Source organism: Punica granatum, chromosome 4, assembly GCF_007655135.1.
Source record: "Punica granatum isolate Tunisia-2019 chromosome 4, ASM765513v2, whole genome shotgun sequence".
Classification (NCBI taxonomy): Eukaryota; Viridiplantae; Streptophyta; class Magnoliopsida; order Myrtales; family Lythraceae; genus Punica; species Punica granatum.
In genome coordinates, this window is record NC_045130.1 from 6,816,585 (window position 1) to 6,828,031 (window position 11,447).

Below are 11,447 nucleotides of genomic sequence, written 5' to 3' on the forward strand. Positions count from 1 at the left end.
TATTTCCAAAAAATACTCTTTGCCCAACTTTTATTTAGAAAAATTAGAAGAAATTTCGAATTAGAAATACTCGATATACAAATTACAATATATATAATATGCTTTTTCAAATTTTAGTATGTGAGTGCAGAACATTTTTCCTCTCCCTTTTTGTTTTCCTTATTTTGTCCAGTATTTTTAATCTTGGCTAAATAAGGTAGTGGTGCAACTTATTTGATATAACGACTCAAATGACCCCATTGGTTGACCAGTTATTCTCTAAAAAGAATATAATATCACATTTTACGTTCATATAGTGCATAAGCTTTTCTCATATTTTTTTCCGATCACAATAAAATTCGACACAATGCATTTTACTATACTCTCTCTATCTATTTTACATTTTTTGAAGGGTTATACATATCTTATACTTTATTTTTTAATAAATATTCATTCACAGACACAAACTTTTTTTTTCTTTTTGTTGTGCTTTTCTTAAGAACTTATACTAATTGAACATATACTTTTTGAACTTTAGATAATATATTTTTTCCCGTTTTATCAACATTGGAAGACACAATAATGAAGATGATCATTATTAATTTATTCTCATAAATTTATAAAATGCAAATATTTTCCTTTTCTTAAAGTCGATCAAGAACCTTTTACTTAATATTATTTTCAAATCTTATTCCTACTTCTTTTTTTAAGAGCAAAACTATAAGTTTTATATTCAATAGTTAATTCATTTAACATATTCAAAACACACTCTATGAAATAAAAAAAAGAAATGATATCATCTTTTCAAAAAAATTGATTATTTATTATTAATAGAGAGTTCATAATTTTTAAAATAAATAGTGTTATTATTAATTTCAGTTAAATACTATATTAATTATTATACAAACTATTGTGATGAGCCAAAAAATTAAAGAAAAACTTCAAACCCGCAGCATTGAGCAGTTTGACCTTTTTTTTTTTTTACTTAATTAGGGTCTCACGAAATAAAATTGACTTTGTTTTATTATTTTATTTTATTTTATTTTGTAAATGTGACCATGTTGATGGGCCCCGCACGATTCATCAGTTACAATATTTCGGTCACCTAATTCTCGAGAATGTGGGCTCACTTTTCCACGACAGAAGCCTATGCTTCCAAGAGTCCTTTTTGGTAAAATCGATGTGTCCCCACAAAGAAAGCAGAGGGGAGGAGGAAGAAGATTAAAAAATAGAAGACGGCAATAATAATTAGAACACTGATTAACCCCTTAATTATTTAAATCAGTCAAGTTACTTAACGGCTTTTCGGTGTAATCTTGATGATTTTCTTCAAAAAGTGGCTTGATTTGACCCATAATTGAGTTTCATAATCCATCCCGATCGTGCTTGTGCGCAAAGCTACATTATTAATAGGCTCTAATCGAGCGATGCGAAGAATGGAGCGTGAAATGTGAAACTTCAGAAAATTAGAGGTGAAACCATTGTCAATAAGAATTTTGGCAACATCTCATTCATCCAAAACGCTCACCATCTTTTGTTTAATTATTTTCGTAAAAACTGGATTGCAAGCTAATCTAGCCTAATCAACGAGATAGTATATGAAATTGCATCAGATGATATTTTGTATTTCGCATAAAATCTAATAATTGCCCATTTTATGCAGCCGTGCGGTGAGCATAGTGCGAGCAATGCCCCATTCTGTTTTGACAATAAAAAGAAATCCGCATAAGCTCGTGTCGTAAGATTTATAAGAATGGTACAAAGTTGTTCTTTCCTAGTTGTGTAATGTTTAAATCTGGGAAAAACTGAGAAATGAAACATATATTTTCTTTTCTTTTTTTTTTTTATCAAGAGCACACCATGAAAATTAAAATTTTGATTTGACAGAGTCTTTGGCGATCATAAGGCTCTTGGATAACTCGTTTGGTTGCACTAACTCAAAGCTCTGACTGGAGAAGGGATCTTCCATTATAAGGAAGAATTTGCCCAAATTTAAAAACACAATCATGGAATCGTAATATTAGCTAGATTCTATCAATTTCCTCATGATGAGTGATTACAGTCACTTTAGTCAAATTACACATTACCTGGGATGTGAATTTCATAACGAACTTGTACGTAAGATCGATCCGGTCTAAACCGACAGATTTCGAATGAGATACGGGGTAGAATTTCTAGTTAGATCACGAGGATGCAGCGAGAACATTAATGCCCAGATTTGTTCCTCCGCGGAGCTACATTCTCCTCGATTGTGCCCACCCACAAGTCCATCAAGACTATTTTCTCGGCCTCCTCGGTGCCCCCCACGTGGCCCTCCTCCAATTCCCCGCGCCGCACCAGATCCCAGCCCCACTGTCTTAAAATGAGGTTATCTTCCCCTGCAGGCCGGCGCACCTAAGAGCTACACTTCCGGCCGCTCGGGCTGCGCCAGCTCATCAATGGTAAGGGTTTTTGTGTCATTTCGGCTCGACAGGGGTTACTTTCGCAGCAGCAAATGTCGTAAGCCTCCGACGTGCCCACATTTAACACCAAGTGTACTCTCTGTCTTTATTACGAGCCCTTTATTCTTAATTATTTAATTAAATTAATTTATTATTCAGTTATTTTGTCCGGAGATCATTAATAATTATAATTATAATTATAATTACAATAATAAAAAGATATAAATATTAAAATGCCCCATAAAAAAATTAAATACATTTATTCACGAAAGACTGTTGTTCCTTATCAAAAATTTTTTGAAACTCCTTTTTTTTTTTCGGGAGCAGCAGTATGGCAGGTTTTGAAACTTGCTCTTGTTGCTATCATTTTACATTTATTATCACCAAATAAAATTTTCAAATATATAAAAGGATTTGAGGTTAATAATCGATAAAATAGAAAATTATCCTTTTAAAAGGTAAGAGACAATTATTATTCGAGTGACGGAACCAATTTATAAAAACACTCATGTACAAAAACTGTATCGAAAGACGTTACAGATTTTTTATTTTGAAGTTTTTTGAGGTTTTATTATTCTCTTTAAATTGAATAATGTGAAGTGCTTTCGGGGGCAAAAAAAAAAAGACTAACGACTCAAAAAAACATGAACTTTATTTCATTTTTTTTATTTTGACATGAACTTTATTTTTCGACAAAAAAAAGTACGAACTTTGATTTTCTTATCAAATTATGCATTTGTACCATTTTTCATTCATTTTTCTGACATGGAAGAAATTGGTGTTTACATGGCAAACGGTGTTACGTCATGTTAGCAAAAATAACAAAAAATATAAAGAAAAAATTAAAGAAAAAGAGAGATAAAGACCTTAATCAAAGAAACGGTGAGGATCCGAGGTAGCCAACGCAATCGCAATTGGGATTGTTGGTGACCTCAAAGGGAGTCGACAACCCTAATCGGGGGTGGTGACCGGGATTGAGTTAACAAAATGGATGAAAAATGGTACAAATACCTAACGTGACAATAATATTAAAGATTGTGCCTTTTTTTGGCAAAAAAATAATATTCATGATAAAATTGAAAAATTAGTAAAAGCTTATACTTTTTTTGAGTTGTTAACAAAAAAGAAAGAAAGAAAGAAAGAAGGTTATGATAGCGTTACACAAGGACCTGCTCCAAAAACTAATTCATGTACTTTGATTTGATATTGCAAAAATAATAATTAAATTCATCATAAAATGTACCATTCAGTGTATTTATTGTCATTTTTTCTATTTTTGCACATAATTGAGCAGAAACTACACCTTTTCAAATGCGATTATACTTTAGTCTAATTGTGGAATATATTTTTCTTTGATGAGTCCGATGATTGAAACTTGAAAGTCTTGGGAACTGTGACAATACCTTCACTGTTGATTTTATTTTTACATTCCTTTTTTTCGTTTTTATTCTGCTATTTGAAAGTGTAATAGATTCTGATTAATCTAATTTGAGCTAGATTTATTAATTAAGGGAAAATTTTTCCCAATTAAGAATTTTTTTTATTTAGTAGATTCAAAGTCGAAACTTTATTTAAGAGGAACGAGTGTTAAACCGTTAACTAATCGTTGTTGATCCGTTTTTCTTTTTTTAATTTTATCTTTTATGTTTTTATTAATGTTTAAAAATAAAAATTAAATAAGCTTCTCGGAAATCTGTCAGGCGATTTCATCTCATTTCAATGGCTTTTTCCCTTTTTCTGTCTTTGACCAGTTGTCTTTTACGGACTCCCTCCCTCCCTCTCTCTCTCTCTCTCTCTCTCTCTGCCTCCGTCTCTCTCTTCGTCCCCTCCGGCTCTCCGGCGTCGTACCGGCTCGGTTCTGTCCGGCAGCCGCTCCTTGCCTGCCTGCTCTGCGGAGCCGACTCGCACTCGCCCGAGAAGCGAGACCTCTTCCCCTCCGAGTCCACTCAGTCTGCTTCCCCAGTCAACCGCGAGTTTTTGGGAGATTCGGAGCTTCGTTACTTCTGCGCTGGGAGGAATTTCTCCGATTATCGGGGAGAGAAGCAGATCTGCGAGGGCTGTGCTGACTCTGTGGCTTTGCATTTCGGTTTTCTTCTCTTGTTTCGTCTGGCGTCAGTGATCGGAGGAGCTAGCACTGAGAGAGAGAGAGAGCTGGATAAGAAGATCGTACAGAAGCTGCGGCGGCGGTGATGTGAGGTGGGTTCTTTTTGATGGTAGTGAAGCTGTTGCCTGCGGTTTATGATGACCGGAGCTCCGGTGAGCGATCGCAGAGGGTGGTGGCTTTCTGGTGAAACTTCTACATGGAATGGCAGATCTTGTTAGCTACGGGAATGCTGACCGTGACATCGAGCAGGTCCGTTCTCTCCCCCTTCTCATTCAGGCCCTTTCCTGCGCAATTCCTAATTTGAGGCTGTGTGTCATTTCCGACGGTTAAAGACAAAATCTGGGAAATTTCACGACTTTTGGTTCTTTTGTTGGTATATGGTCTCAATCTTCTGTTCTCTAGCAATCTCAGTGAAGATGACAAACTTGGCCGGTCGATCCTGTAGAACTTGGATTGATAGATAGCCGGCAATCATAGTTATAGAAAGATATGGTCAAAACTCAAATATTTGGAAACTTATCTTGGAAATGATCCGTGCCATCTGCCCGAATGGAAATAGTAGATACGGCGTGGCCCTGTATTTTGTGAAAATATGAGACAAAAAAAGAAGGAGAATTCGCCGGATGTGATAGTATGATGAGGTTCTACTTCTTGAAGGAAGTAAGTGTAACCTTGTGAAGGCGCAAGTTTATCCAAGCTGCAGATGGTCGATTACGTGCAGATGGTTCATAGATTAGGTTGAAGTACTTCTTTCTTTTGTGTCATGCCTATTTTTGAGAATTGGCAGGATTCGCACTGAAAGATTTGTTTCGTTTCAGAGACAAGGGATTTTTCTGTACATGTTGAGAAGGGAATGCATTGATGTAATAGATCAAACTGCATTACCTCTTGAGCTTCCACATACACTAGTAGTTCATTCTTATGTTTGGGGCGGCTATATCTGTGGCAATGCCTACTCGGATTTGTCACATATTTGCACCTTCAAAAAGAAATCAACAAATTAGTAGCCTGTGAAGGAGCAAATTAGTGATAGTTTAGAGCTTAGTTAGTTAAGGAAAGGTCAGACTAGGGAAACAGCAGAGCTCTTAACTTAATAATTTTCATATGGGCAGCAGTGTCCTGATGTTTTGGAAAGAGATTGTTTGAAGTAGGGAGGGTTTCTTCTTTTCATAAGACTACTAGACTGCCGTAGATTGTGAAAGGATTTGGGAGCAGCTCTTTTTCTGGATGCCACTCAAGGTTCATCAAACTATGGGGAATATGTGTTTGCTTATTCGTGATTTCTGTCTCTACTCCTAACTGTCAAATTCTGTTCAAAGATATTCTTCTAATGGGTAAAGAAAAGAATTTATTATTAGGGCTGCAAGTTGAAGATTCTTGTCAATGCTGATTAATTTATTGCAGTTTTATTCTATAACATAGACCTGCCCCTTATAGGTGATATTACATTCCCAGTATTCATATTTGAGTAATTGCCAATATTTGGATTTTTGATGATACATTGTTTTTTAATAGTTTGTTGACTATATTTACTCAAGTTATGAATGGTATCCTAATTTTTTCAGGCATTGATTGCCCTGAAGAGAGGTGCTCAGCTGCTTAAATATGGCCGCAAGGGAAAACCCAAGTTCTATCAGTTTAGGCTATCTAGTGTGAGTTTTGAAGCCACGTCTTTTATTATTGTAGATATTATCGTAATTATTGTTATTAGTTTCTTTTGCAGCAAAGATATGCTTGTAGAAAAACTTGGGACAGATTTGAAAGTAGAAGGATAGTTCATTCTAATGAATTCACTTATATTTGTCAAAATTTGTGCAGTGAATACTCTAATTGATTAGTCAACAATAGTTTCTGGTCTGATGCTTGTTTTAGTAAGGTGGTGCAAATACACTAGCAGCATTTTTCGAAAATAGTTACTGTGCTGCTGCTTGTTTTAGTAATTGTGTGCTTGTCTCTCACCACTTCCTTGCTGCTGCAAGCAAATTTGAGTAACTGACAATATTCTTGGCATGATACCTGGAGTAGTAGTGTTCTACATTGCTTAACTGTAACTCCCTTTGTTTTTACCTATCTTACAGGATGAATCTTCTTTAATCTGGATTTCAAGTAGTGGTGAAAGAAGTTTGAAGTTAGCATCTGTTATAAGAATTATTCCTGGACAGAGAACTGTGAGTTTCTGTACTTGTTATGTGACATCATATTCCTCGTTTTCTTGATTATTTCATCTTGGCTTATGAATCTGACTGGTTGATTTATGATGGTAAAACAAAAAATCAGCCATTAAGTGCCTAATCCTATGCTTTTGTGTACTGCTCAGGCTGTATTTCGACGTTACCTTCGACCAGAGAAGGACTACTTGTCCTTTTCTTTGATATATAACGACGGGAAGCGCTCCCTTGATCTGGTTGGTTTAGTGTTTGAAATATTTCATGATGAGATGTCAATAAAGTTCTCTCTCAAATTGATTTCTCCTTTATTCTGTTTCAGATCTGCAAGGATAAAGTTGAGGCAGAGGTGTGGATTGCTGGCCTTAAATCACTAATATCTTCCGGTCAAGGAGGACGTTCTAAGATTGACGGATGGTGTGATGGAAGCCCCTACCTTGATGTAATGCTACCTACCTAAATCTTTTTGTTTGACTATATTTTATATTACTTATGCCGCGTTTATGTATTCCAAACAGTTTATTCTTATGAACAGAATAGAATAAACTTTTAGCTTTTATTGGTTTTCTTATAAATTACTTCATGGTCGATGAATTTCAGGATAACAGAGATTTGACATCCAACAGCCCAAGTGAGAGTTCTGTGAGTGCTACTCGAGATATAAGCTCGCCTGACATTTCTATTAGTACAACAAATCCAGTTACTTCTCCAAACAGTTCGGTGGCTGAGAACCCTGTGCAGTTTGGAAGATCACATGTAGCATCAGAAAACGCAAACATGCAAGTAAAAGGATCTATCAATGCTGATGCTTTTCGTGTTAGTGTTTCCAGTGCTCCCAGCACTTCCAGTCACGGTTCAGCACCAGACGATTGCGATGCTTTAGGTGATGTATACATTTGGGGCGAAATAATATGTGATAACGTTATCAAGGTGGGGCCTGAGAAGAATGCTCATTTTATGAGCAATAGAGCTGATGTGCTCTTACCCCGACCGTTGGAGTCAAATGTTGTTCTTGACGTACATCACATAGCATGTGGGGTAAAGCATGCTGCTCTTGTAACAAAGCAAGGTGAGGTTTTCACGTGGGGTGAAGAATCAGGAGGACGTCTGGGTCATGGTGTTGGGAGGGACGTGGTGCAGCCTCGTTTTGTTGAGTCTATTGGGTTTACCAGTCTCGATTTTGTTGCCTGCGGTGAATTTCATACCTGTGCCGTTACGGTGGCAGGAGAACTCTACACATGGGGAGATGGCATGCATAATGCTGGACTTCTGGGTCATGGTACAGATGTTAGCCACTGGATACCCAAGAGAATCTCAGGTCCTCTCGAGGGACTTCAGATTGCTTATGTAAGTTGTGGTCCATGGCACACAGCTCTGATAACATCAATGGGGCAGCTCTTTACTTTTGGCGATGGAACATTCGGTGTGTTAGGTCATGGTGATAGGGAAAACGTGATGTCTCCTAGAGAAGTAGAATCTCTATCTGGGCTTCGGACGATTGCTGTTGCTTGTGGTGTTTGGCACACCGCTGCTGTTGTGGAGGTTATCGCGACTCAGTCCAGTGCTTCCACTTCTTCCGGAAAGCTCTTCACGTGGGGGGATGGAGATAAAAACCGCCTAGGGCAAGGAGACAAGGAACCTCGATTGAAGCCCACTTGTGTGCCTGCTCTAATCGACTATAATTTCTGCAAAATCGCATGTGGCCACAGCATAACAGTTGGATTGACCACATCAGGACGTGTTTTCACAATGGGTAGTACTGTATATGGACAGCTTGGGAATCCTTCGTCTGATGGGAAGATTCCTTGCTCGGTGGAAGATAAATTGGCAGGAGAAATTGTTGAAGAAATTGCTTGCGGTTCGTATCATGTGACCGTGTTAACTTCAAAGAACGAAGTTTATACATGGGGAAAGGGTGCTAATGGGAGACTGGGGCATGGAGATCTCGAAGATCGGAAGACTCCAACTCTGGTTGAAGCTTTGAAGGACAGGCACGTGAAATATATTGCCTGTGGTTCGAATTACACAGCAGCAATATGTCTACACAAGTGGGTCTCAGGGGCTGAGCAGTCTCAGTGCTCTGCTTGTAGGCAGGCATTTGGGTTCACCCGAAAAAGGCATAATTGCTACAACTGTGGACTTGTCCACTGCCACTCCTGCAGTTCCAGGAAGGCAGTGAGAGCAGCCTTGGCTCCAAATCCTCGGAAGCCCTATAGGGTATGCGACTCCTGCTATGTGAAGCTGAACAAGGTGCTTGAAGCCAGTATGAATAACAAAAAGAATGCAGGACCCCGATTGTCGGGGGAAAACAAGGACCGGCTTGACAAGGCCGATTTAAGGTTGTCCAAGTCGGTTATGCCAACTAATATGGATTTGATCAAGCAGCTGGACAGTAAAGCTGCTAAACAAGGGAAGAAGGCGGATGCCTTCTCCCTTGTCCGGTCTTCTCAACCACCTTTTGTGCAGCTCAAAGATGTTGTTCTGTCGACTGCTGCTGATCTGCGAAGAACTGGACCAAAACCAATTCTTACTCCATCTGGTGTGAGTTCGAGGTCTGTATCGCCTTTCTCAAGAAAGCCGAGCCCGCCACGCTCTGCTACACCTGTGCCGACAACATCAGGACTTTCCTTCTCTAAAAGTATCACTGATAGCCTGAAGAAAACGAATGAGCTCTTAAATCAAGAGGTGCTGAAGTTGCGCGCTCAGGTACTTCAATGTGGTGGTGTTTTTGCATATAATTTTTTCGAATATCAAAGTGGTTGTCGCGTATATTTCTACCAGACTAACTATTTCACTGAATTGTTTAGGTCGAGAGCCTTAGACATAGATGTGAACAGCAGGAAGTAGAGCTCCAGAGGTCAACAAAGAAAACTCAAGAAGCCATGGCATTGGCGGCAGAGGAGTCAGCCAAGTCCAAAGCTGCGAAAGAAGTCATCAAGTCACTTACAGCGCAGGTTTCTTCATATATCTTGATTTCATATCTGCCGCTTTGCTTGTAAAAGGATTCCTTCAATTTTGCTCTTCCTGAAAGTTTGAAACGACTTTTCCCTGTTTGAATAGGGAAAAAGTTGCACGTCGGAAAATGCATAAAACACCTTGAATAAATTATTTTCTGTGTGAATGGAGGAAAGATAAATAGTTGATCATGTTTTTCAATCTCGTACAAGGAAGATTTTACTTAATTTTTTAAATCCTAAAACAGTGTCAATTCGAGTGGCCATTCATGCAATTGAACCAATCAAATCGAAGGATTCGGGCCAGTTTACTTTCAAATAGATTGACTTAGTGACATTTGATTGACTTTTCTCACGAATGAAATCATAATTGTAGCATTTCGACTACGATGACCGCGGCACGTGTTTTCGGAAAATGGCTCCAATGAAGTCTGGCAAATTTCTTTTGAAATATTATGATTGAATACGGCACCGGCCTATTTTGCAGCTAAAAGATATGGCTGAGAGGCTGCCCCCTGGAACATATGATGCTGCTGAGAGTACGACACCTGCATACCAGCCAAGTGGTTTGGAGTCCAATGGCATTCACTATTCCGACTCGAGCAGCGAAACCCATTCGAGATCTAACTCCATGACAACTGCCTCTTTATTGGCTTCTACCTCCCTGGGGATCGACTCCACTGTCTCCAATGGAATTCACGGCTATAATGCTCGAAACTATGGCGATCCTGCACTCACTTCCAACGGCCCAAGTGAACCCTTGGACATTCCGAGGCAGCCACTTGGTGAGGAAGGGCTTCGCCCAACCGCCAGTAATGGGTCAGAACTGGGCGATGGAGACAACAATAGCATTAGATCCAGGAGTTCGACTATGGCTGGAGGGGACGGTGGTAGTAGTCTTGTAGAGGCGGAGTGGATCGAACAGTACGAGCCTGGTGTTTATATCACCCTCGTGGCCTTGCGGGATGGAACCAGAGATCTGAAGCGAGTCAGATTCAGGTACTTCAAGCCACTTGTGAAACCATCTGAGTCGGTGGTCTTGCTCCGCTCGTTAATCTCGTATGATGTTACCATTCGTTTCCTGTCGGCCTTTCAATGTCTCTCATCCCAGCACTGATAACTGAAATACTTTTCATTTACAGCCGCAGGAGATTCGGGGAGCACCAAGCGGAGACATGGTGGTCGGAGAATCGGGAGAGGGTATATGAGAGGTACAACGTTCGAGGGTCTGACAAGTCACTGGTCTCGGGCCCAGCAGGTCGGAGGTCCGAGGGGGCCATGTCTCCCGTTTCTCAAGCCTAGTCCTAGAATTTACGGAAGGGAAGGGAAGGGAAGGGAAGAAGGGAAGTGAAACAGAGAGATTCTGTTTCTCTGGTAATGTTCTAATGTTATGTTGCTTCAATTGCTTCACCTTTTCTTCGGCTGTTAAAACCCATCGAAGCCCCTCTTCTTCCGATTTTTGCCGTAGTCTTTTCTTCATCTTTTTCGATTTATTTAGCATCATAATTTTCGTAATTATTTTTGGGCCTCTGCTCAATACATATATATTGTAGTGTATATAGAGTACACTCCCCCAAGTAAAATCTCATGTCCTTTTGTACATTTGGGGCTCGGTGTTTGGTCTCTGCCCAATACGTGGGTGTTCGAATCGACAATTTGTCGCACGCGAATGTGATTATACAACACGAGAAATTCAACAGATGATATATAGCTCTGTCTCTTACGCTACGAAACGGAGAGGTCATCCTCGACTCTTCTCATCAGATTATCAAGTGAGACGATATCCACGCCGTTCTCATTGTCG

At 39.3% G+C, this 11,447-nt stretch overlaps 1 protein-coding gene across 1 annotated transcript; it reads left to right on the forward strand.

The window, feature by feature from the left end:
* Positions 1-4,158: 4,158 nt before the first annotated feature.
* On the forward strand, positions 4,159-11,245 carry LOC116204722 (PH, RCC1 and FYVE domains-containing protein 1-like). The gene is made up of 9 exons (XM_031536970.1): positions 4,159-4,773; positions 6,090-6,176; positions 6,603-6,692; positions 6,842-6,928; positions 7,012-7,131; positions 7,290-9,395; positions 9,497-9,643; positions 10,131-10,642; positions 10,786-11,245. The coding sequence occupies exons 1-9, from the start codon at positions 4,726-4,728 to the stop codon at positions 10,943-10,945; spliced, it is 3,357 nt and encodes a 1,118-aa protein (XP_031392830.1). The 5' UTR covers positions 4,159-4,725; the 3' UTR covers positions 10,946-11,245.
* Positions 11,246-11,447: the final 202 nt, after the last annotated feature.

What these genes read in the sequence shown, in the direction of transcription:
- LOC116204722 (XM_031536970.1), top strand. Translation starts at nt 4,726, where the DNA reads ATGGCAGATCTTGTTAGCTACGGGAATGCTGACCGTGACATCGAGCAG. An exon ending in GGAAGCGCTCCCTTGATCTG is followed by an intron (nt 6,929 to 7,011) that starts GTTGGTTTAGTG and finishes ATTCTGTTTCAG; the next exon opens with ATCTGCAAGGATAAAGTTGA. An exon ending in ATGGAAGCCCCTACCTTGAT is followed by an intron (nt 7,132 to 7,289) that starts GTAATGCTACCT and finishes GATGAATTTCAG; the next exon opens with GATAACAGAGATTTGACATC.